This window comes from Aptenodytes forsteri, unplaced genomic scaffold, assembly GCF_000699145.1.
Source record: "Aptenodytes forsteri isolate BGI_AS27 unplaced genomic scaffold, ASM69914v1 Scaffold227, whole genome shotgun sequence".
Taxonomy (NCBI): Eukaryota; Metazoa; Chordata; class Aves; order Sphenisciformes; family Spheniscidae; genus Aptenodytes; species Aptenodytes forsteri.
In genome coordinates, this window is record NW_008795365.1 from 229,655 (window position 1) to 256,953 (window position 27,299).

General features: G+C 39.1%; 1 protein-coding gene across 1 annotated transcript in view; it reads left to right on the forward strand.

The window, feature by feature from the left end:
* Positions 1–27,299, forward strand: part of MAPK10 (mitogen-activated protein kinase 10) — a 95,205-nt gene that overhangs the window by 40,140 nt on the left and 27,766 nt on the right. Inside the window, exons 4-7 of the mRNA XM_009280263.1 lie at positions 1,992–2,050; positions 3,624–3,762; positions 5,021–5,186; positions 8,371–8,442. Of these exons, the coding sequence (XP_009278538.1) occupies positions 1,992–2,050; positions 3,624–3,762; positions 5,021–5,186; positions 8,371–8,442 (436 nt within the window). The remainder of the gene's footprint in view (positions 1–1,991; positions 2,051–3,623; positions 3,763–5,020; positions 5,187–8,370; positions 8,443–27,299) is intronic.

Here is a 27,299-nt window from a genome sequence, read left to right on the forward strand (position 1 = left end):
CCCGTGATCAAAAAAGCCAAAATTCCGCCGATGGCACCAGCCCCTGAGCCACGTGTTGATCGGGTGTGTTTTCCTGTTCCTAAACAGGGTCGTCATAGTGAAGGTTGCTGCAAATCTGCTGAAGAAAATTAAGAACCAAAACCACTTTTCCATTCTTACGTATTTGTGTATAAGCTAATGTTGTGGAACCAGGGACTCTGAAGCCTCAACACATTGTGCCATTCCTTCTAACCACAGCGTTCTTGTTGAAATAAACAGCACTAGCATGTTCTAGACTTTCCTGCTTCTTACATCCACTACCTATTGTGTAACATTTAGTATCCATAACAAATGAAAATATTACTACACTGCAGCAAAAGAGTTATTCCAGGGCTGTCAGTTAATTGTAACCATCTATGTATTAGTTAGAACTATCTGCTTGACACTGTATAAGCTTGCTTTTTTGTAGTGAGTTATGTAGCATTGCCCCATTGCATTGTCAAGGGATCTCCCAAGGATTTAATTTTCCAACAATTCCTCGATTCCTGCTGTGGCTTGGTGCCATACCTGTGTGCCCCTTCCTTTTCATCAGGAGGGAATTTTTCAGTTTGCTACATGTTTACTCTTGCCTCAGATCCTGCAATGACTCTTTCTCCTTATGCAGAGCATAAATGAGCTTGAAAAGCATGATGCAGGGTGAGATTTGACACTTGTTCTCAATCACAAATTCACATGGAAAGAAAAAGGACTGACCCTAAAATGGCAAACAGCAGGACTTGTCACCTATAGTGTCCTCTGCCCCACTTCTGGGCATTGACTTATCCTTACATTTCCACTGTGTTGATCGGGACTGTACCTGTCTCTTCCCTATTGACTTGGATGGAAACTACCCTCAGTCAGACCAATACACGGGGCTTGGAAAATGCAGGGGTGAGTGAGTAGTTCTCCCTGTAGGCAGGAGAATGATGCATTCTCACTTTATATTTTTAATGGACTGAAAAGAGCAAAGGGGGGCAGCAGGAGTGGTATTAATTTTAAATATATAATTTAAAAAATGCTGCATAAGAGCTGATAACAGCACCACATTGGTTGGGTCAGAGTTTTAACCTGTCTGTACAAAGAAGTGCAAAGGAAGGAGAGGATTGTAAAGGCACCTGTGTGGAGGCAAGAATCAGTCAGAATATGTGGAGTAGACAGAAAGAATGTTGAACCATTCCTGTTAGAAAGCCTAGAGAGGTGATGGAGACAGGGAGGGACATTCAGATGTTGTCTTCATGGTGGCTGTGCTGGTACCTTCTACCTCTGTTGCGCGCACAGAAGAAAAGCATGGGAAATTCAGATCCCTGAGGTCACGTTTTTCCTCTATGCTGTTTCACGCATTCTTATCAGTGTCTTTCAACAGCCCAACCCATTTGGAAAAAATTAGTAAAAACAGAGTTGCAGTATGCAAGATGTCTTTGCCCAGAATGTGTCTACCATTTTAAAGTGCTTCTACTAAAAAGCAGGACCTCTCATGATGGAATTTGTGTCAGCGTGTGTGTGTATGTGCCCTTAAAGGAATTGAGGCCATGTCAGAAAGAAGGAAGGTCTTCTGTTTAGTTTTAATAAGATGGTCCTTGATTATTTGTCCCCTGAGATGAGCATTCTTCATATATAAGAAATTTCTGGCTGTAGCACGAATACTGCTATGCTAGATTGAGCTGAAGTTGGTCTTTGAACCAGTAACTTCAAAATTCAGAGGACTGTCGCACCCTTAGCATTTTGGTTTGTCACTGATCATCACTAATCCTTCTCTCAGAAACTATTTCAAGTGCACCTAGAAGAAATCTTAGACATCTGCGGTATTTTATTTTGAGTGTTGTCGACTTTTTACTGATCCATAAAGTGAGAGGTGTTAGTATAAATTGAGCAGTGAAAAAACAGTGTTTATCCTTTAACACACACTTCAAAATGGGTTCAACTGCTTAGGTTTATCACTTCTCTTCATCCTTTTGTCTTACTTTGCTTTTCAGATTATCAGTTTATTAAATGTCTTCACACCACAGAAATCTCTGGAGGAGTTCCAGGATGTGTAAGTAACACAGGCAGTAATTAAACTAAAGCTTTAGAGACGTGTGGGGCATTATAGTGTACCTTGAATGCAATAATTCAGCAACATACAAAGGTTATAAGCCCCTCAAGAAAAGATCATATGTAGTCTACACTGCGGGTAGACAGATATTCTGCATTCCCGTATTGAGAGCACTTTTGACACTTATAAGGTACCAAATACCAGCTTTCCTAAGCGCTATAATAGTGTGGAAAGCCTGCTCGTGGCTCTTCTTGAGAGGGTTAGTGTGTTTGCATTTGCCTTCACACACAGAGGAAAGGGTATGAGTAGTTAAAAGAGCCTGCTTTTGTGTTATTAGTTTGCTTGGGAAGTGATGGCTGTTATGTGACTCCCCTGACGTGTGTGAGATTTTGAAATGTGGCACTTCCTTTTGAAATAATTTCCCGTAAAAGAGACTGATGTGAAACGTTTCCTCATTTCATATTTGTTTTGATATAACCTTTGACTGCATAAAATTACTTGCCTGGGGAACTAGTGCTAGGTGTAGAGGACAATTAGTATCTCAGCTGAACATTGCCCTATTGCACAAGCACTACGTTGCGTAGTATGAACCTGCCCTGAATGAAATGTTAAATATTCAGTGTTTTATATAGTTGTACTCCTTTTATCTTTCAGTCTTTCCCATAGTCTGTATACATTGTATGGAAATGTATTCCCATTCTCTACTTTAATATCGGTAGTGGTAACAGACAGATAGCAATGGCTGAAGTCAGGCGACTACTGTTCTGGTTTTGGTATATGGAATTTCCACATAATATTGTCACTGCAGACTTGTGCAGATCAGAGGAGGTAACTAGTGCTGGAGAGAATACAAGGCGTGCAGCTCACATTGAAATGAAGAGCTAGTATTTTCCCCAAAGTTTGAGAGTGCTTTAATGTAATATTACAGTTATGAATCAGCTGTGCTTATCAGATGTCTCATAAGACATTAGCTGATGCGTTTAACGTATTAACTTACTGCTAAAGGGAATTGGGTTAATGTCCTGCTGAGGTTGTCTGTGAAGCTTATTTATCAGAAGCACAAGACCAATTAGTTGTAATGAGAATTGTGTGCAGCCATGCAACCTTAGGAGGATTTTGCATGGGGATGCATATTTTAGCCTCTCGGACATCTCTACTACTCTCCAAATCCTACATGTACTGTGGTAGCCATTCCTCATAATGGCCAAAGGCCAAGCAGTCGTGTCATTTGGTGCTTGTGGCTCTTCTGTTTTCTGCACGTTTCAGTGTCGTGCTGCCTGTTTGCCCATGTAGGGTACAGTCTGTCGTGGGGAATGCACCAAGAAAGGGTCAGCAATCCTCCTGTTTTGCTGTGTCGCTAAGAGTGGTGTCTCTGCAGTGAGATGGTGCAGTGAGAAACAAACACCACAATGGTACCATTGTGAGTGGGCCCAGTCTCCAGCAGTGCTACTCCCAGTCATCAGAAATAAAGTGAATTTTGAAGCAAGAAAAAGCATTGCTACTTATTTGGGATGATGCTATGGTTCCTCTTCAATACAGACAATAACCCTATGACTTTGCTTTTTTTATTCAGTTACCTGGTAATGGAGTTAATGGATGCCAATCTGTGCCAGGTCATTCAGATGGAGCTAGACCATGAGCGAATGTCTTATCTACTGTACCAAATGCTCTGTGGTATCAAGCATCTTCACTCTGCAGGAATTATTCACAGGGTAAGGGGCCTTTGGTTTAAAACTTAAGGCAGCATATGCCATCATCATGAAGACTTTAGAAACCACTTGAGTTTCTTGTGTACTGTGGATCAAAGCCCTATCTCCCAGTAAAATGACTATAAACTTACGGGTCATAGTCCATCCCCTTAGCAGAGTAGCTTCATGCTTGTGTTAGGAAAGAGATTATTTGTGAACTTAATCAGACAAAAAGGTAATGTGATTATTAAAAATAAATAATAACCAAATAATAAGCACTGGAAATCATCAAAGTGATTATGATCTCTGAAACATGTTGGTAAATGTTATTTCTCCTGAAATTGTAGCTGGCTACATGCATCACGCATGACATTCAGACACTTTGAATTGATGTCGTAGTGTGGTGCAAGTATTGCTTGATCAGGATCCGCAGAGGTCAGGGCATATGGAATTGGCATTTGCCATCATTTACGTGTGCTAAAACAAATGAAAAGACTGCTAAGTCTATATTAAATGCATCCTCTCATTTTGCTTTTCCACGTCGGAGTGCTGTGTCTGGTAAGGATGCGGTACCTGGCCATGAATGCCAGAGGTAGTGCTACATGTGATTGTTGACAACAGAGGGAACGGTTCATGTGACTGTGAGCAGGAGGCAATTCTGAATGGATTGAAAATATACTGAGTAACTTCTTTATTGAAATGTGCTTTTATTAATTTGGGATTTCCAGCTGAAAAAACAAATCCAAAAAGTATTTCCGTTATGAGAGGAAGAAAAGAAGGGCTGATAAAATGCGTTACAAAGTGGATGTTGTTTTACAATATACAAAGGTCTCCTTTCTTGGCACGTTGTATGTTTAGCAAAGGTTGATAGATTTGGCTTCTAGATAGTCATCCAGCAAAGGATGAGTTGATTATAAATGAAGCATTAAGGTATCTCCACACGTACAGTTGGAATGTCTCTATTAGGCTTACAGCATTAAAAATATATATATATACTCAAAATGGTACTCTAATACTAATCCTAGTTTCTTGAACTGCTAAATACAATGAATTTAACACCAGTAGGTTCCTGCTACCCGGGTAAAGCCCCACAGTATGCCAAGTTAGAACATCTTCCCGAAGAGTTTGCAAGGTTTTGCTGTGTATTTACAAGTATTTCTGATAGTAACTGTGTCAGAAGAGTAAAAGAATATTTGAAGGGTGAACTAAAATATCAGTCCATATCACAGCTGTGCCCGGCTTTATGAAGGACAGTCATATGTCTTTTCACTATCTTTTGCAGGATTTAAAACCAAGTAATATTGTGGTAAAATCTGACTGCACATTGAAGATTTTGGATTTTGGACTGGCCAGGACTGCAGGCACTAGCTTCATGATGACTCCATATGTGGTGACACGTTACTACAGAGCACCAGAGGTCATCTTGGGAATGGGCTACAAGGAGAACGGTAGGGCTGCAATTTCATAGCAAGCACAGTGCAACCTGAAGTGTAAGGTCTGCCTCTACAATTGTAAGGGGCGCCAGAAGGAGAAAAAGAAAATGTAATGGGAAATGACATCTTGAATTTAAAAGGTCATTTAGAGCAGTTTCTCACTGTTGTGTACTGCAGCTACAGAATGTATTTGGGATGCAGTGCTGGTGAATTTATCAGTGTGGGACTGCAGAGTAATGAGAAACTTCTTAGTTATGGTTGAACTTAACAAATACAATTAGCTCTTTCTGACCAGAATGTCTTTGGCTTCTGTGGCTGTGAAACAGTGTGGGAACCACTGGAATTGCTGAACGAGTGATGTGTTCCAAATTTGAGCTGGGTCTCTGAATTGTTTGAGGGAAGAAGAGGTACAAGCTGAAATAGGGAATCCTAGCCCTTCCAGAATTTCTCCAAATCCAGAGCTAGATCTGAATTTCAGGAATGGTTTCTGTCTTTTTGATAGGTTTAGCTAAAGTCCCAGGTTTTGCTGACAGGTTTCATGTGGTCAAGATCTAGGTATAAATTTTGTAGTTTGTCTTTTTGTAATGGAAAGCAGAGTTGGAGAGAAGAGGAAAAAGCTGAAGCTAAAAAAACATGCATCTAATTTGTATGTAAATCCTAGATGTAAATAGGATTTTGGTCTAAACAGTCTGTGAGGGATCTGGATACCTCTTGGTCCCTGGAAAGATTGTGAAAAGCAGGTAGGGGGTGCTCACTATAGAGAAGCAGGTAAGGAAGAATTCACATTTGGCAGGGGACGAAGGGAAAACTTTGTAAGTGATTCTCATTTTGTAACAAAACTGAGAATTGCATCTGAGTGCCAGGTAGACCAGGCAGGAAAGGAGGGGATACAACATATAGTGGAGAAAAATCCGCTATGACTCAGATTCTGCTGTCAAAAGCTACCACTTGTCTCTTTGACAAGGAGACTTTTCAATGACAAATACAGCAAATGTCAAAACCAGGAATTTATTAAAAAGTCTCCTACTTAATTTACGTTGAAGAGGTTAGCTAACCTGCAGGAGAACTTTTACTAACAGCCGACTCCATCCTGTAAAGGGCAGTGAAGCTGATTTTGGGAGCTGATTCCATGACTTAAGCAAGAATAAATGTATGCTCACACAACCTCTTCCAAAATTAGCAAGTCTCTGCATGAATTATTTGTGATGTTTATGAATTTACAATACACATTTTAACATGAAAGTCTAAAAAGTAGAGAATTATTAAGCAGAGTCTAAGTGTACAGAAAAATTTCTGAAAAAGGAATAATCTTCCTTAAAGTATTTTGTAATTGATATTTTTGATAGAAATTTGAACTAGGCTCAGCACACTTTAGAGAGTTCCTTCTATTGTGAAATGAATTATTTTGAGTTTTTTTTTTTCTCCAGACATTTAGTAGATGATTACCATTGTTGTTGTTGTCCCTGAAAGGACAGAGAAAGCACTTGCTTTTCACGTGATTAAAATTGCACCAAGAAAAAGTTAGACACAGTTTTGCGATGAAGTACACAGCTGGGAAGGTACTAAGAATGTTTGCCACATCCAAAGGTCCTGATCAGATGCTCACTGAAGTTAACATAAAGACTTCCTTTGACTTCCCTGGGCAATGAATCTGGCTCAAGACGAATGATCTCATCTTACTTGTATAAAGCGAAAATAAAGTAAACAGAGAAAGAAAACAAAATATTTGAAAATGAAGGTCAGCTGTTCGAGGAGCTGGTCTGCTTGGAGGCTCTGATCCAGCTCCCAAGGAAGTCAACAGAAAGGGTTGTTCTTTGCTTCCCTGCACTGGCCTATGCTGCCACATTACTGAAGCTCCCCTACTTTTTTTTCGTCTTACTATGCACTCTGCCTGTATAAGGACTGTTCACTGCTTTCATTTTCTTTCTGCACTTGGTTGGCTGAAGATGCATAATTATCACCAGTTTGCTGCACTTCTGTAGAAGGTCCCAAAACTGTCACTATGAAGAAAACTCTGCCACTGCCTCAGGCATGCACTTGCTGTCCCATGCCCCTGATACCTGTACCCTCCTTTTCCCAAATGAAACATTTCACCTTTATTTTGTTTTACCAAGAAATGAGTTGTTTGTTTGTTTCTTTGGTTTGTTTTGGATTGCTTTTGAAGGATAAAAAGGGGGAAGAAAAAGAGGAGAAACTGGTTGTGTAGGTCAAACATGACCACAAAATGAGGATTCAAAGCTGAGAAACAACATAGTCTTTTAAAGCATTTGAAAGCAGTTTTTTCCCCGTCACATGGAATACAGGTCTTTTCTTTCTGTGCATACTGTGTCACTGTCTTTCTAGCCTTTTTTCTTGTAAGACTTAAAGGGCAAAAAACCCCCCCACCCAAGTCAAGTAGATAACGTAACTATGCATATTGCATCTAAAAGCTGAAGGCAGGATCAGGAAGATAAGAAAGGCTCTTCGTCTTGTTGGTACTTGTCCTGCAAAGCGTTTGTTTTAGCATTTATTTTGAGTACCTACACAGTAAAAAGCAGAGTCCACACAGGTCACACTCTTCAGTTCTTTCCAGTTGGTATGTAGGTACAGACAGATACGTATAGATAGGTACCTATAGATAGGACATAGGTACAGATCCTGAAGCAGGAGTTTTAAATAACCCTTAAGGGTGGTATTTATCCATACGGCCTTTACTCATGTGAGCAGTTCCATTTGGAACCTCTTGTGTACTGCTGCAGAGAGACTAAGTCCTGTAGGACAAAGACTAGATACTGCCTGGCTGCAAGTGGGATTTATTCCAGATGATCATTGTCTGGGTTTGGGGTTTTTTTTGCTTTTATTTTTTTCTAAAAAAAAAAAAAAAAGTTGTTTTTTCACCATAAACTCAGTGTATACCACAGGTCTGTGCAGTTGTTATTTGATCTTCACTTGCTAGCTGTGGGCCTTTTCCCAAAAATGTTCATTTTAAACTTTTTCCACCGTTGTTACTAACTACTGTTGAGCTGACTGACACAGCTTTTACTTATTTACTTATTTATTTTAGCTTTTGGTGAGACATGAAAAAAACCCAGCAAAACCACAAAACAAACTGTACTGTTCTGATCAACCTGCTCTTTTTCCCCTCCTTTAGGAGTGAAATGTCGTAGTTAACTTTGCTTTTTTTTCCTCCTTCTTCACTTCCCTGTCTCTGCTGTTCTAGTGGATATATGGTCTGTGGGATGCATTATGGGAGAAATGGTTCGCCACAAAATCCTCTTTCCAGGAAGGGACTGTATCCTTGTGCCATTTGCTGCAGCTTCACCCGTTATTTGTTCCTCTCCTCCACCCCATCCCTTTTACCGTATAATGTCTATGCTAGGACTGTAAAGATAGAACCAAAAAGTTGAATCCCAGAGGTATAAGTAAATGAAAATAGCGCACTACTGATATGAACAAAATTGAAAATGAAAAACAGATGCACAGAATTATTTCAGTCCAATAAGTTACTTTATTTTAAAACCTGTAATCATTCCATTTTATTTGGTCTTTATGTCATACTAATGAGCAATATAGAAAACAAGTATTATGATTGCAAATTGGATAGCTTTACTTATTATTCTTCAAAGGAAAAATAAGAAAAAAAGAAGAGAGTCCTAACTTGGCCTATCCGGTTCCTGTAAATCTGTTTTTCTGCTTTTATGTTTTGGAAATAGTGACTTCATAACATTTGTGGTGACATCATAATCTTTTGCTTGCTAATGCATCATGGATTTGGATTCATCTCAATGCTGTATGGGCTCAGACTTGAGTCAATACAACATCTTTTTTCTTTAAAACAAAATGAAGAATTTGACTCCCCCAGTTTAAGGCAACCGTTTATCTGCTGTGGTTTCCAAATTGGCCTGAAATCAGATTATCTTGATTTAAAAATGGACTTTCCTTTACTTGCATGAGGTCTGTGTCGTTAGTTAAACTGTATTTCCCTCCCATCTTGTTCTTCTCATCTTGGGTGATATTATTTTTACCACTTCCAAGGTGGTGAAAGCAATATTAGAAAATGAAAACAAAAGAGGAGGTGTCTACTTAGCCTTCGGTTTATCACAGGCTAAGCCAGACAACCTGCTTGCGATAGCTGGGAAGTGTAAGTAGTGTGTATTTTGCCCATCAGAATAAAATGCAGCAACATAACATGTTTTCCACTTTCAGAAACAAAAAGGCATATTATTTTCAGCAGGTTGGCAGAAAGACACCATAAAAATCTGTCATCAGCAGACACTGGCAGTTGGTGTGGAGAAGACCCAGCTTTTACAGACATGTAGTCATGGAAGTAATTATTTTTGTGCTGGCTCTTGAGTGATTCCTGTAGTGTTTGTCAGAGTTAGGTCCTGCCTGTCCTATTTTCGCAGCTCTGTTGACTTTCTCTGAAAGTCTCTGCCCGGTAGCGAGGTAAAGATGCAGTTATACTTTACTACCAGGTAGATGGGGAAACTGCAGGTACCTCCTGTTCACTGGGGAGGAAAGAGCAACATTGTACTGGCTTCCAGTCTTACAGGAATATGGACTGGAAAGTTATTGGATGCAAAACATGACAATGAAGTAAAAATGGTGTTTTTTATTATCAGTGGAATAAGAATGATTTTTTTTTATTATTAGTGGATAGCTTTGAGATGTCACTCCGTAGGTGCTGAGCTTTTCCTGCAATGTGTGGAGCAGCCTGCACACCCACCTTCTGCTGTCATCTGAATGTGCAGAGTAGCTCCCAGCATTCATGAGACCGGTAATTCAGTGTGATAGTTATGTTGTGTTTCAGTGGTAACAACACCTCAGAAACACCACCATAAGTCTTCCTCCAAATACTGTGCTCTCTTCCTCTTTTTTTTTTTTTAATGTACAAAGAAAAACTAAATGTTCTATAATATACCTGAGGTTCAGCTGTAAATACTGAGGATATTTCCATTTAATCTATTTGGAGAGAAGTCTGATTGAGTTTTTAGTTGATAAGCAACTAGAATACAGAAAAAAAAGCTATTTCAGTGTAAAAATGTAGCACCGTGGTTAGTGGGTTGCTCTCCTTTTTCAACAACAAATGATATTTAAGAGTCATGTTCTTCTGCCCATTTCCAGAAAAAATAAATGCTATATAATTTAAACAACATAGCTTTTAAAAAATCATTCAAACATGAGAATTACTTTGTATCTGTCTGGTTGTGACAACAATTTTTTATGACAGTGTCTTACTCAGGGATAGCAACAGGATATTTTTAAAATACCTTTTAACACTTCAGTATCAGTTAAAAATAACGACTGAATTTTTGAACAAATGCAGAAAACATTGTATAAATTGTGGGATAGTCCTACTTTTTAAATCATTGGAAAACCCATACCCTGAAATGCAGTGCATGTGGGCCAGGTCACAATTGCTACCATGTTTTATGGTGGGTTTATTCAGGTCAGTTGGAAGTTAAAAAAAAAAAAAAAAAAAAAAAAAAAATGGACTCTGTACATTCATTTCCAAATTGATACTCATTTATTAATCAGTTTGACCCCACAAATAAGAGTTTTCAGTGTTAGAAAGACTGGTTTGTGTATGGGTCCATATTATTTCCCCTCCCTTCGTGGCTGTTGATGAGCATATCTAGTTTGCCTCCTAGATACAGGAAGAGCTGGAGAAGCATTTATGCAGCTGCAGGTAAATTTCACAGAACAACATTACAATAAAGCTTCCCTTGGGCTACTTAAGGCCTTCCAGCAGTGGGTTTTCTAGCTGAAAGAGGCAAGTCTGTATAGAAACTAAAGATTTCAGTTCTTTTTAGTTATTCAGAAGGATGTCTACTGTGTTCACTTCCTATCAATATAAGGAGCTTACTCATTTCTAGCCTGGAGTAAGAACATTCATGTATGGCACAGTATATATCTAAGAAAAATTTCACAGCTGCTGCCAAGTTTTATGGAAAGAAAAATTTTAAAAAGTTAATCTTAACTAAACCATCACACTGAGTTACCATCGCACTTAGGTGCTGCTGACTTTAAATGAAATTTCATTTTTGAAGTCTTCATGGAAATTAAAACATGGAGAAGATTAATTTCAGATCATCTCATCTACATAAATAAGAAACTCTCTCTAAGTTACTATAAGAAAGCTCTGAAATCTGTATAGAGTACAGGTACCAGTATATGATAATTTTTCTGGTTTCTATAAATTAAGTTATGCATTTTCCAAAAAATGTGTATGTTTCTTAACTTTATTAAAATGCTCTCTGAACACATGTTCAGTTAACTGCTATTTTCATTAGCAAAAAGCTAAACAGTACTTGAAAATGATTGCTCTGTGAATATTGCTGAGGTATTTAATCTAATTGACCTAGTAGGACACTTGAGATACAGCAGGATTAGAGGATTGATCCATTCAAGTGCTGTCAGTTTGCGATCAGCCAGCTGGTTTTCAGAAAAGTAAGAACACCCTCTAGCTTTCTGGAGAGTACAGGGTAGAAATTGCATAGCAGGTACCTTTGTTCCTTGTTACTCACCTAAAGCAGACATTTCAAAATGCTGTCAGGGAGACTTCTTTGTCAGAAGTCAGACCCTCGTGAGAAGAAATCCACCTTTTGATCAATTTCCAGATGGATTTACAGACCAAAATATTCCTGACAAGTTCTGGTAAGCTTTTATAGTCCACTTCTGAGCTTCTTGCTCAGTGTTTCTTCGATGCTTATTCCACTCTTGTCTCAGTTAAATCAGAAAGAATGTGAGCAACTAAAAACTGCCCAAACTCTTGGATGCCATTGGAAATATGATGGCAAACTCCAGGACTTTCCCTAAAGCTGTGTTCAGCTCTAGCTAATGATGTCTTCAAAATCTCATAAGATTTCGATGTAAGGATTGGAAATAGATTTCTGTGTGGGTTGTTTTTTTTTTTTAGAGAAGGGAAAACTTAAAAAAAAATAATGGTCTGAATGCTTTCAAGTGAGATAGATTTATTAAGATCTGAGCTGCTGAGGCCACAGTGATGTCCCACAGGCACACATGACTTAGTGGGGAAATAAAGCAATCAAAGAGCATTTCTTTTCAGGGGAGGCATGTAACTACACTTGTACTCTAGCAAGTTCATGTGTGAGTCCTTCAGCGGATCAAAGAGGAAACAGTGATTTAGTCATAGAAATATATTGTGATAACAGCCAAGTGTCTTAAGTTTGGCTAGGCCTGGATTACAGTGGTAAATACGGAAAACAAAATTCCTACTGCAAATAGCTTAGAGTCTAAGAGAGTCAAAAGAGAAAATACCATTAAGATAGCAAGAGAGAAAAAAACCCAAACTTATTCTATGTAGCGATGAACATCCAACATGGATTGTGAAGTCAGCATTAACAGTTGAAGTTAATGTTTTCTATGGCCAGATTTGCAAAAATTCCTTTGTCCGCCAGCTGTCTTTGAGAGTGGTGGGATTAAGGGAGACTCTCTGACATCTGACAGAGAGTATTCTATTGTATTTTCCCAGGAATTTATATGGAAAAAAATTGCTTCCCTTAGGGAAAAAATTTTGAATCAAGGAAGTCTTTTAGGAAAAGATGTTGCCTTTCCACCACTCATTAGCAGAATTTTTCTTTGCATTTGAAATATGATCTGCATTTACTAGTGGGTATAATCCTAGTGTTTTGAGTGCATTTTGGGGGTTTTCTTAAACTTTGGTATAATAAAATATCTGCACTTCTGTTTAGTGCAGTCCGTTGTTTTTCATGTTCCCAGTAGTATTTTCTTAAGGCTTGTTTTGTCTTCAAAAAAAAACCCAAAAACAAAACCAACAATTAGCATCAGGATTGTTTAAAAGAGACTATTAAGAATGACTGGCCTGGCTCTCCAGGTTGGATCAGCTGGTACGCATTAGCCTGCAGCTTAAGTGTCTGTTAGCTACGATGGCATTGATGGCTAAGTTTGGATTTTGTTCAGCTGGATGATCCCCCCCTGGCTATATGGTATGTGGCTTTGGACTCAGGATTTTTCTGAGAATATAGCAAGAGTTTGAATTATGATGATTTTATTGGGGGAAGTTTGCTCATATGAGACGAGGTCTGTCTCAAAGAGACTTCAGTGTAGCTGTGAAGATGATTTGGCTGTTGCCATTCTTCTCTTTCTTTTTTAATTCAGATATGTATACTCTAACAGTTTATAGTCCAATTTGCACTTAGTATAAGAGCCCCATGCTGTCTGTGATCTGCGTGGCGTTTGGAGAGGATCCCAGCTGCTACAATAAAGATGATCCATTGCTCGTTTCCCAACACTCACCTTAAAGATTTTCAGCATGGGTCTGAACATGCAGTTTCAAAAGTGTCCAAGTGTTGAGGTGTGGATATGTGCTACACTTACTGCTGCCTCATATGAATTTCAGCCAAGGCAAGTTAGTTGCCTTTTTCAGGCACTTACAAAAATTGGATGGTCGCAAATGTCTTCTTCCCCCCTCCCCCCCCCTCCCTTTCTATGCCATTAATCAGCTTTTGCTTGATGGCAACTGTACTAATTTGAGCTGAGTTTCACCGGTACAGCTGAGCAGAGAATTTAGAACATGTAAACAAAACAGATAGTACTGAAGTGTCTTTTGTCAAGAGCATGTAGGTATTTGGGTGCAATCAAAGTAAAGGACTGGACCATACTCAAAATCACATATTGTTTATCAGATATGAAAATATATAAGTATACTTAAATGACATGCTAATCTGTTTGTATTGTAGCAGGAGAGAATACCTGTGAGATTCCTGCTGGAAGAGGTAAAACAAGTGTGTTTGAATACTCTTTAAGACCTGGGAAGAGATACTTCAAAGTCAAAATTTAAATTAAGCTAAAAAGAGGGTCTGCAGCTAGCAACTGCAGAATCTGCAAAACATGTTTTAAATGTTACTGTCTGCTAGATGCAGTGTAGTGTGTTTCAAATTCCCTGGCAAGATTCTCCGTAGGTCTCTCTTACTGCGATGGTTTTTTATATAGTTATATTCAAAAGAAAATGGGAGACAGGGAAGGGCATGAGTCATTCCTCGTGCCTCCACTCATTCTTGAGCTTGCATCTCAGGATTCCCGTGGCCTTTTCTTAATATACATGTGCCTCTTAATATCCTGTAACATCCCTTCCAGTCCCTCTGCAAGCTCTGCTGTTCTGAAGGGGGCAGTGGAGCATGAGTTCCCAAGGAAAAACAATAGTTTTTCAGCACTTGTTTGGCACTGCAGCCTAAGAGCCAACCTCTGAGGAAGAGCACAGATTTGGGTGTGATTCGTACCTCCTTCTGCATTTTCCAGGTGGGCCAGGCTCTGGCACCTGCCTGTCTACTGCAGATCAATTCTGTCTATGCCAAATGAAGGTGAGCATCTGCTAGTCTGAATCCCCGAGAGTGACGGCTCAGCTGTGTCATAAGAAAGCACGATGCATATCAGTTTGGAACTTGCAGAAAGTTTAAAAAAAGAGAGATAAATTCGTACACTGGTTTGAAGCATCCCACTTGTAAAATTGTGGCAACTCCCTTTCAGACTATCTAGAATCTGTCAGGAGAGTAGCTGTACTCTACAGTGTTTTGCAGCTTCAGTTGCAGGTAGTAAATTAGAAGTCAATAATGCAATATTCAAACACTTTGGAACCCTATTACTGTTATTGAGAAATGTTAAGGTTTTAATAACATCATGTGGAAAGTGGTGTTTCAAATTAGAAAGGAAAGGCTTTCTCAGGAAATCTTAATGGATTGAGCTGATACTGTGCTGAGCACTTGTTAAAACATGTTGAAATCCATGCATATAATAAATAGAAGCATGAAGGGAAGGTTTTTGGTATCTTGGCGAGACTGGAATGCCACAAAACTGGGAGTTTGCCATGATTTAGGCAGAATTGAGGGAAGAAAGGGTTTGGTGGGTTTGGGAGGCTTTTAATCTTTTTCAAGTGATTGAGCCATCTTCACAATTGTCATTAGGAGTGCTGCACATCACAAAATTTCCTTGGCATTGGCATTCTGAAGCCTTTGTAGCTCTGCTATCTGGACCTTGTGAACAAAAGCAGCTTCACCCATGTATTACCAAGAATTACCAAGTATTTTTATAAACCATGTCCTCTTTTATTGCATATAAATTACAGAAAAACCTGTAAAAACAAGGTACAGCGCCCAATACAGACTGCTGTATTTTTCTTCCTGAAAATTCAAGTAAGGGCCTAGAAATGGTTCTTCAGAGCAGAACTCAGTGCAGATCTGCAGGAGCACTCAACAACAGTGATGGAGGTAAAGGGTGGTCCTACCCAGCAAGGTGTCTTTCCATTTTTGGAGGATTTGGAGAGAGAAGCTCACTATGTTGTGACAGGCATGCTCAGTCACCTTGAAATTTTACTAGAGTTTGCACCTCAGCCATTGGGAAACAGCATTCTGTGCTAAATATTTTGGCCTAGAGTGACACAAATAAAATCAGGTATCATGATTTGCTTCATAAATATGTCTATCATAGTCTTCCCAAGTCAGTTTTGAGGACATGATCATTTCTTTTCAGCTTGCAGAGGGATGATTTCTGCATCACTAAAACAGGAGCTATTAGAAATGTGAATGTTTGGCATTCTTACTAACACTCTGGGCTGAGAGAGAAAGTGTGAACTAGCCCATGAGGTTGGGAAAGATAGCAAAGCTCATTCTGCTGTGCCTGCATCTCTGGTCTCCAGAGTTTCCTGTGGCATGCATTTCATGAATTTTAATTTGAATGTCATGATTTTCATTGAATGAAAACCGGAGCTTACTGCGTGCACGTCTGAAGAGCCACCTCAGTAGGAGTTTTAGCAAGGGCAGTTGCAGATTTTCCTTATGGGCTCCCTTGCATTGTGTTTTGTCAAGTCCCAGAAAACCTGCAGTTTGGCAGGAGGAGAATGCAGGGCCATTACGAGGGAATGAGGAAGGAAATGAGCTATGGTGTCTTCAGTACCAGAGTGACACCCATGCTTTTTCCAATTCATCCAGCATGGTAGGAGCAGCCTTCTGCAGAAACAGAAAAGGAAATTGCATCCACAGCTGAGTTACAAGGGAGGTGTCCATGGAAGGTTAGCTTGGATCCTTTCCATATGGAAACATCTTTGGCTAGTTCTACAATTCCTGATCCTTTTGCACCTTTGCTGAAGGGAATCTGAAACCTGGAAGGATGAGAAAGCACTCATTTGGGTCAGGAAGTACGTGAGACTAAAGCACAAAGAGGAATATGTCTTATTAATGTTCTTCCATCCCAACTTTCCCTTCTCTCCTCACCATCTCTTCTGGTCACCTCCTCTGTGAAGTGCCGTGTCAACAGCCAGACCAGACTGCTTCCCCAGGACACAGGAAGGTTTGGGGGGCGGAGGACATGCATGTGTGGCAACAGAGCAACTTCTGTTCAGCCTCCCCAAACTCTATTCAAGCCCCTGGGGAGATTTTGGAGGTTCCTGTGGAGGACAGATTCATTTCCCAAATGTTTTGCAAGACAGCCCTGGCACAATCACTGTAGAGGGCATTTCTTACCTATTTGGCATGGAATCAGAACCAGGAGGTGGCCCAGAGGTTAAAATTTGCTGTATGAGTGAAATATTTCCTTTGTTGAGGAAAACACTTGCATGTGGTTTGTGGTAGGCATTTATTCAAGGTGGCTGTGCCAGGGAGACATTTGGTGTCCTTGGAAAACTTACTCTTATTTTTGAAGTATATGTACAAACTCAAGAATGCATTTCAGAGCAGCTCTGTGCAATAATCTGGTTTGCAGAGATTTTGAACAAATAAAAATCCTCTACTCTTAGTAATCCAGGACATGAGTATTCTAATGGAGAGGGGACTTCTCATCAAGGGCTACCCAAATCCCAGCAATTTCACTTCAGAGAGTCATGAAAAGTTGTATGTTTAATTCCTTAACACTCTTTCATGTGATCCTAAAACATCACGGCAAATAGTTGCTAAACTGAAGTTTTACCCAGAGACATGCAGAGGTCTCTGTGACTATAAGTTAGCCTGCATTTGATTAAAGCTTAGGCATATTCCACGTGTTGGTGGAGTATTGCCAGTCTTTGTGAATATCTTGCATTTGGAAAAAATCTTGAACCAAATGTAAATTTTCAGTGCTTTGGAATTGAGTGCAAATGTTTAGAGATTGTGGTTTGTTAGTTTTTCTGGTGCTTGTACAACTGAAATTACTCAGACTACATCTGGATTGATGTTGGACTAGATGAAACTGAGGACTGAGGCTTAGGTCTCTGTACTGCAGTCCCTTATGGAGCTTTGCACAAGTCTTGGTGCCTTAACTGGGGCTTCTGACAGCTGCTGCTGTATATGCTGAAACTCCTAACCTCCAACTAACTACTTTTCTTAAACACGCAGTGAAACTCTGGGTTCCAATTTGACTTATTTCTAATTGGCTCAGGAGAGGAAAAAGAGGCAGCAGTCAAGAGGGCAGTTTTTTTCTCTTCAGACATTGGTTATATTCAGATGTCCATCTTTGCTTCTTCTGATTTGGAAATTTTCAAAGATCTTCCTTCCCAAAACCTCAGGAGTAAAGGAGAATAATCATCTCTGCTTTACACAGTTTACAGTTTCGTAAGTCACTAGTTCAACTTCTGTGTGTGTGCTCTTGAGCAGTAATGTCAGAAGGCAGCCTCTGAAAATAAAAAGGAATTAATAACAGATGAACAAACTGCTTGCTCTATCTTTTCCTGACATTTTGCATGCCATTTAGCTTGTGATGAAAGCAGCAATAATTTACATCTCTAGGTTTGCTTATTGCTTCAAAACAAGTAGCCTTTTATTTATTTCTTTGTTTATTGATTTATTTATTGTACAGCGATGAAGCTTTTCATATGCTAAATAAAGCAACAGGGAGCCTTAGACCCAGGCATGTAAAAATTTCCACAGATAGGATATTTGCCTTCAGTCAAATCCACTTTAAACTGTTGCTCAATATGAAATTATAAGAGTAAATTTAACCAAGCAGCATGCTGCTTTCATTTTTTTTCCCACAGTTTCTGGCCCTGAGAGACCAGTCTCTCCCTTTTCTTGCTTCCGTGCCCTATGACTTATTATAGAGCAAGGACAGCAGAGGTAATGTGGTTTCATGGTATTGATATGGGAGGAAAACGACACCTTAATCCCATACTGGATACAAGGAGTCTGATTTTCATCTCGTGTTCCAGTGTAAATTGTGGTTAGCTTTGTTTGACCCAGCTGAACTGCTCTTCTCTGTATGAGGTAAATAGTCCCCCAGTTTGCCCTGAATATCAATGCAGAGGGTACAGCTTAGTGCTGCTGTGTCTCAACTGTCCTATTTAGAAATCACCATTTCCTATCACAGCAAATGGAAATCTTATGAGATTCTCAAGACCCCTATTATGGACTGCTGGCTTCACTGAGATTCAATGGAAGTGAGCCAACAGGCTCTAAAGCAAGCATTATTGGAGTGGAATCGTCTCAACAAATTCTATTCATAGCCCTGAATAAGAGGTGGATATGTCTTCACAAGGACCCAAGTTCCTTTTGTGGCTTCTGGCAGTTCAGCTTGTGAAAATATGCATGGATCTCTGGTAACTGAAAGGATAAAGGAAAAGCAATTTGCATATCCTCATTGAATACAGAGACCAGCATTTATTTACAATACAAAGCAGTATAAACCTAGGTCATGAATGCAAATGAAAACTTAAAAAAGACAAAATTAATTGGTAAATTTCAATTACAAAGTTGTATTATGACACAGTAGCCAGCCATGGGCCTCACTTGGTCTTCTGTGTTTAATAGTATTGTCTTTCATCCACACTGGGGTAAAGAAAACTGTTGGAGTCGATTTTTCTCAGACCTGATATGTTTTCATGAAACTTGTACACTCAAGCAGAAAAGCATCTGCAGAGAGCGAAAGGCAGGTCTGTGTCTGCAGTGTGGGCTGCAGGCTCTGTGCTATAGCATGATTGGATAAGTCTTCTCGTTTATTTGTTGTTCTGTTCCTGTTTTCTTGTTTACCCTCATTTCATTTTTGTTTTCAGTTGACATGTGGTCAGTAGGGTGCATCATGGGAGAAATGATTAAAGGTGCTGTGTTGTTTCCTGGCACTGATCGTATCCTTCCTAGCAGCCATTTTGGCCTCAGTAGGTACTTCCAACCCTTCTCCCTCCAGCCCCTTCCCGCTAGACTAGTGCTGACATACGTTTGTACTGTACCTAAAGATCTGGGTTAAGTCCCACTGCAAAATCCTTGCAAACCAAAACGTCAATAAACCATTACTGCCTCTCAGTAAAAGCCTTAGGTGGAAACCGCAGCGAGTATAGTGTAAGGAGACGGAAAACAATGTCCTACATGGTTCATCAGAATCGCTTTCTGCAGCCAGTGACCACTTGCTTTTAGTTTTGTTGTTATAAATGTCTCTTTATTAATTTGGCGGGGAGGGCATGTTTCATAAATGACTTTTTTTTTCAGTTCAGGTTGTAGCATGGTAGGCACAAGTCACTGTTTGCCTCAGGATGGCATGTAAGAAGTTCTGCATTTTAGGAAGAAGGTATGATTAACTCGGACATGACTTTTAGAAATGCTTCTTTCTTTGCTTGTTTGCTCTGCAAGTGGTATTGACATAGGAAAGTGGGAAATGGCTTCAGTTTGGGGACAAATTCTGCTTCCCAAGACTAAAATTATCACTTAACTTTGTAACAATTTGACAACTCAAAAGGCTGGGAATTTCCTTGGAAACTGTTGTAGTGGACTTCAGTCTGTCATCCTTTATTTTAGTACATGTAGCTATTATGTGAAAGTAGAAAGTATTTTTGACATCAGCAAGTACTGATTTATAGATAATGCATTAAATCAGTGGACAAGCGGTCCAAGCAGACTAGGTATATGTATGTTTTCCTTAGAGACCATTCTGCATTCAGGACTGAGGCAGCCATAATTCTTACTTTATTTGATACTTTATTAAAGCTTTGATATATACTCTGTTATTTATCAGATTGTGGAAGTGGTTTCTTCTTGAGCACAACAGCAGCTGAGCTCCGTGCATGCTTGGTCTAACTCCAATGATTCACGGTCCGTAGGATTACACAAATGAGAAATGGAGATGACCTGTGTACAACTTTTCCTTCTAATTTAAACTCTGTACTTAGATGACAGAGGAGTTTCCAGGCATTATTCATTTTCATGTAACTTTCTCTGAACGTGTGTGCATGTACACGTATATATGTGTGTGTGTGTGTATATATACATACTTACTAATTCAGTTTAGCACATTTGGCCTCATTCACACTTTAAAGGGTTCAATGTTTTGATTAAAATGTGGAAAAAGTAATATCTGAAGAGCATTAAAGAAATTAAAGTAGGCAATGATATCATTAATATTTTCACATATTGTCTAGTAAAATTCTGATTTGTGTTTTGTCCAAAATGTTGGATGAGCATATGCATACTGAAACGAACGCTAAAATTCCCATGCGTTTTCATATGATCTGGAACACATCTCATCTGTGCATATGTGAAAGTAAACTTTTCCCTTCTATGTGTTAATGTAAATCATTAGCACCTATTTGTGCTCCATGAAGATTTGGCCCAGGCTATGCTTGTGTTTTCTGTGAATGTGGAGTGACAAATTTAAGTGTGGGGGTTAGCATAGTTCAGTGTTGTAGTCGGAACTGTTTTTCTGTTAATAGACTTACATTTTGTAAGATATCATTTAAAGAAATCCCCAAGTAAGTACAAAAAGAATTAAATGTCTTATATAGCACTTCAAAACCTGGTTTCTTTAACACAGCTGCATGCTTGTTAAAAAGAAATCATGCAAAGCCTCTGTAATTAAACCATTATGTGCTGTTTATTATTGCAATAACCCCACAGAAATTGGCATTACCAGCTGCTGATTTGTTTGGGATTGTTCTGTAATTGAATTCACATTCTTCATTTGTATTTATAATACGTTGCTAAATTTGCACTGTGTTTTATGTACCGCTCTGCTTTTCTTCTGCTGTTCCATGAGTGTCCATTTTGTGAACAGAGAACGATGCCACTGCTTCCTTTCAGGCCACTGAGCACCCCTCCTCAAAGCCACCTCTTCTCCAAATCCATCCCCCCCCACCTCTCCCCTGCTCCTGAGCAGCCGCTGGCAGGGGTTCGGCACTTCTTGCTCCTGTGCCCGTCTGTGCAGCTGAAAACCTGTCAGAAAGTTGCAAGGGCAGACCCAGCCTGCTGAGATTGATGACCTCGTGGCATCTTCTTCCTTAAATCTGCATGGAAACTACTTAGTGTTTCTGTAAAAAAGATTGTTTCTTCAGATGTGTGATGGAGTTGGGCAGCTGTAGAATTCCATCAGCAGGGACTATGAGCCCTAAGAGCTTGAGGGCAGCATACTTAAGGATGTATTTAAGTGTAGAAGGAGTAAAAGTAATTAGAAATCTGTTTCTTTTTTTTTTTTTAAAAAAGGTTCCTCTTAGACATAAAATGGGTGTAAAATGGGTTAAGACTGGCAGTGTACCAGAATTGGTTATCAGCAATTTTTTCTTCACAGGCGGTGCTTCATTTCACAACCACACTGTGATTTGAAGAGTACTTAATACTAATTTGTGTCAATTTTTATGCATAAATAATGGTGAAAAGCAGTTTTGAAACTGAAAGATTGAATATTCATGAGAAATGCACTGTCAGTCATATATTTGACTGCAAAATTTACTATTTGCCATTTTCCAGCAGTTAAGGAGTATAGGTCGTTTGATATTGTTTCTGTTTACAGAACTAAATGGTCCCTTCAGCTAAATGAAACAACTTCCGTAGCAAAATAGAGCCATCTTACGTGGTCGTAGAAAATTCACAAGCAGAAAAATAGGAAATGCCTCTGAGTAAGTGCGGAGTGGAGTGCTTAGCTAGGCTGCAGCTCTGTTCCACTCCTGTAATCCATTTGAATTCACTGAAATCGCTTGGGTGGAGCTGAGAAAAAAATCCACCTCTGTTCTTTTTTAAACTCCAATTGTAAGTGAATGCTTTGCAGTGTCCAAAATCCCCATGGTCTTTACTGATCCTTGAAATTTTACTATTTCTCTACTATTTTTGGTGTATGCACATGATGCAGTTAATTGTGAGATAAAGTTTTTTTTTTTTTTAATTTTATATGAAACTTCTTTTCAAGGTTGACAGCAGTAGTTCTGCTTACAGAGAAACTATTATCATGAAGCTTGGATATACTTGTGCCTCAAGCAAGGAGAAAACAGCAACATGGTTTGTTGTGTTGCCTCAGGAGCAATTTGGAAAGCTGACTGTACCTGTGAGTTGACCCTTGTTCCATGTGTTGTTCTCAAAATTTTATGAGGGAGACTGTTCCTCTTTTCTCACCACTGCATAAATGATCTGAAGGGGTTAAGAAGGTGCCTCAGTCCTCTGGTGAGCTGTGAAAGTGGTAGTTATACATGGATTTTTTTTTTTTTTAACTGCTGAATGCATTTTGGGCAGACAAGGAAGAATGTGCCTTTAAATTCTGTAGTTGGGACTGCTTAGGGAGACAAGTATATATTCAGTAGAGGGATGTAAGGTTAGCGTGATGTCAGCTTTTAGTATAAATTACAGATGGCCATACAAGCTATCACTTACAGAGCCATATTCTACAACTGCAATCGTGTTATGCATGTCACAGAGATTGGGACATAGGGTTTTTATGCACAGTTTTACAGTTCATTTAGAAGGTACTTAATGCTAATGTTCGTAGGCCACCTCCTAGGCTAGGTACATGATCATCGTGCATCTGGCTGTACACGTTACAAAGACAGACGTGTACCACGACAGAAGGTTCTAGAAGCCTAGAAACAGCCTGGAATGCTACAAGTAGATACTGCAATGGTGAGGAGATGTCCACGAGGGAAATGGTAATACTTATCCAAGGGCAAGATTGCAATCCTGTGCTGCAGAATCTGGACTATCCACTAAGCACCGATTCGCTTGCTGCTGTGTAAGCAAAGATGCTCAGCAACTGAATGAAGTGCCAGCTAAAAAAAAATAGCAGTTGAAAATTTTAGTGAAGGTGTCATCATAGATATGCATGCAAAGGGTTAATGACAGCTACACAACCAACGCTACTATCTCCTAAATTCCAAATGATCAATGGTAATCTTTTGAAGTCATTCTATTTATGTGCTACATGTTATTTTTATTATCACCACGTGTGCTATTATAGCATATAAACTACTATTCTTAAAGTTGCAAAATATTTTCTGTTACGGTCTAATTTTTAAAAATGCCACATTCTTCTCAAAGTGTTCACCCTGGCACAGAAAATGCTTTACACTTGCTGTCTTGTCAGATGCTACTGTTTTCAGTTTCTTTTGTGTGTTTTTGTAAACTTTGTTGACATCAGCATGTAAATTATAGGACTGTGGAAAAAAATATGCATCTGACACTGATGTCTCCCACAGTGAAGTTGGTTAGTTTGGTTTTTATTAACAGATTTATTTAAAAAAAATTCAATTTTAAAAAAATGAAAATTAGTTGAGCTGCCAACTTTACAGTTGGTGTGACAGTTTGGTGTTGGGAAGGGAAATACAGAGCTCATAGTAATTATTCTGACAAGCTACGAGCTTCAAAATTTTGTACCCAAAGCAATGCAGTTAGTTTTCGTTGGTTGAACATGCACATTTAAGGAGAAAATTATCAGAAAGGTGGTTCCCTTAAGATTTTGAGATCGAAAAGAGATGAACTTACCCTGTTTGTCTGTTATGAAGGAAGAGCTCAGCGTCCATTTTGTTTTCTTTGTGCCTACCTTAACAAAAGCAAGATTTGACATGCCTAGTCCTAACCATCTCCAGAAGAAGCGCGTTTAGCCAGAAAGAGTAAATCCTGCTTCAGTGCAGTAAAGCTAGTGTAGATGTGCTGCTTAACAGGTGAAGAAAGTGGAGTTCAGTATGCTAGGCAGGGAAGCATGATTCCCCACCATCACCACCACCGTCCAGCACAATTCCAAAAGCTCTGTTATAAACAGGTATTTTGGCAGAATTACTTGTGTTTTCCACATCGCAGTCCACAGATACTGCTTGAGGAAGGCTTTAGGAAAGGCTTTTCTAGCACAGCCACACTTCGGAAGTAGCGTGGAAAAGCAATGATTGGTCTCTGGTGATCGGTTGGCTGTTAGATTTGCAACAGGAGATTTCCCCCCCGCCTTTTTCAGGAAAAGAAACATGAATGACTACAGTAAGTTATTGCTAAAGGTTAAATGGCTAAGCACTGACAAGTTTCTGACTACCAGGGAAGAATGAACGGGCTTAACTATACATGCATCATAGTATGTTGTTATTTGTATTACAGTAGAAGTAAAATATCCTACTGCAAACAGTACCTCCTCCTGCAAAACCTCCTATTGAATGTCAGAAAATATAATCCTTCACTCAAAAAAAAAAAAGGTATGATTTACCCAGACATAACAGGAGAAGGAAAAAGAAAAAATATTGCCATTTTGAGGCTAACTAGCTTAACTACAAAGACAATAATTTGTTGTCCAAATTTCATTTTTTAATCACAAGCACCTGAATCAATTTGTGCAACTGTAGAAATACTTTTAACATTTTCTGATTGAGACAGAGTAGTATTGTAAGTTTTCCCTTATAGCCAAGCTCCATTTCCTTAGTTGTTTGAATATTTGGAGAAATGTAATTTAACTGAAGTCTGCAGGCCAACTGAAGGAACAAAACGGTGGTCCTTAATTCACACTTCCGAAATACAATGCACACATTGCATCAATGGGAACAGAAACAAAAGTAATGGTAAACTTTCAGCCTGTACCTCTAAATAGATGACTTCACTGTGAAATCTGATTTTTCCAGTAGAAATACTTTATTGTGCATTCAAAACATTATTTTCACATTAGAAATTTTGTGCATTTGCCTTAGAAAAATACATCTCTTAACCAGAATCTGAACTGCAGATTATTTTCCAAGTAAATAACCAAGTATTTAGAAAGCAAAGGAGAGCCATCCTTAACACGGTATTAGAGTGCAAAGAGAAAAGGTGGTTGGGAAGCTTGAGGCGACCTGAGGCCTCACTCAATGATAAATCTTCATTCAAAAGATATATATTTTAGAGCTATTTTCTTAAATAAGTTTCTTTGCTGTAACTTTGTGTGGCCTTCTTAATGTTAGTGAAAATGCTGCAGTGTCAGTGCCAGGGATAAACTAATAAATCCAGGTTAGATCCCTTCTTCTGTCTTAAGTCATACAGATGCTGTTGTGTACAGTTGACACGTTTTCCTTGATCCTGTTTGGGGGGGACAGCTGAGGTGATTCAAATAGCTTTAAAGCAGACATTTCATCATCTTCCAGAGTTTTGGGTTGTAGTTCTTTCCAACTTCCAGTCTGTCCAACATTTGCTTAATTTCAAGGGGAAAAACAGGGTCTGCTGTTAGCAGAAGTTTTCTTCTGTAAGTTTTTTTCACTCAAATACAGGTTAATCTTTTTTTGGCCTGGGAAATTTCTGTCAGAGTTACGTGATCATTAACTCGTAGTACCATTTTTTCAGTCGGTGTGCAAATAACATCTATAGTCACAATCACTTATTGGTTAATGTAACCTACAGTAGGTTTTGATTCACATTAGGACTGTTCTATAGTAACATCTGTTTTCTGCAGAATTGCTGAAATTGCAAGTCAGAAATAACACAGTAAAGAAGCACGATTATCCATTCAGATCATTCCGTTTCTCAAAACCAGTCCCTGAAGTTGCTGTGGCGTAAAGCCTGACATTTTTGGCACTTGGTGCAAGCCAGGGCTGCAAAAGCTCCAGTGCTGTCCTCCTGCAAATCAAGGCTAGTCAAGGTGTGGAACACAGTGGCTCTGCCAGCTCCCTTTTGGCTTTGGCTGTCATCTTTGCACTGATGACTCATGAAGCTTCTTCCATCTCTTAAAAACCTTCCAGTTGTGGGTGGGAGCCTGCTTGTCTGTTGTCTCTTAGTGAGAGCTTAGAAGAAATGTGTGTAGCGGGCATTGGCCCATTGTCTGAGGATTGTCCTTCTCCCCTCTCCATCACCGTTGACACTGTTTCCCTCCACGTAGGCCCTATTCTGGGATCTTTTTTTACTCTTTTTCCCTTATCACACACATCCAGAGCATCTTGCTACATCTTCCCTCTCAACATGTCCAAGTCCCACAACATTCTGTAATCCCAAAGATCTCTCTCTTTTTGGCCTTCACTAAATGCCTGAGAGATGGTTAACGGGCTCTGTACAAGCGTAAGCTTCTGATGTCTGCTTTGAAGCAAGTCCTGTATTTGGCCCTCCCGCTTTATCAAATGGTCTTCACTCTGTCTGCACAGGTAATGCTTTTATAGCGTGGCTTTCTCACCCTTTAGCTTCTGTTGGTACAACTAACAGCACCTTCATTTCTATATTCTCTGTTCTTCTCTGCAAAGCATTTACACACTCTATATTTTCCAGTTCCTCAGAAAGACCTGCTTCTGAAATAGTCCAGCCAGCAAACAATGAGATGTGTTAACTTGAATACAAATTTAAAATGTCAGAACACTTTATTTTCTAATAAAATATTTAATGAAATATTCAGGCTACTCTTTGAACAACTATAGTCTTGGATAACTTTATTGTTGTTGCAATTCTTTAGTTTTCTGTTGAGAAAAAGATATTTTTCATGGACAACACAAGATACATACAACCTGTGGAGTGTGTGTGGGAGGGGTTGTTCTACATAAATCTTTGATTTAGTTTAAAAAATGAACGTCATTCAGAAAAATCTTTACAGACCACTGCTATTTCTAGCAACCTTTTTCAGCTGAAATTAAAACCATTCGAAACACTGTTTCAGCATTCTTAAAGCATATGTTTGAATTGTTTTCATTCCTTTAAACACTTTTGATTAGTAAAGCTGCAATTTTTAAATTAATTACTTGATTTTTGTTCACATAAGACAGTTCAGGTGAACCCAAATTAAGTCTGTCTTGAATTTTCAAGGTATGTGAAAATACTAAGTTGCCATTTCCCTAAACTAAAACACTTTTTTGAAAATCTGAAATTGCTGCTGCACCAAAGAGCTGTTTTTTTGCCTGACTTTATTTTTTTTTCCTTGTTATCTTCATTCTGTAGACCTGATTCCTCTCCTAGATTGTGAGGAACTGTCTTTAGTATTTTGGAAATGCCTCCACACTTATGACACTCATGACAATAATAACTTAGAATAATATAATAA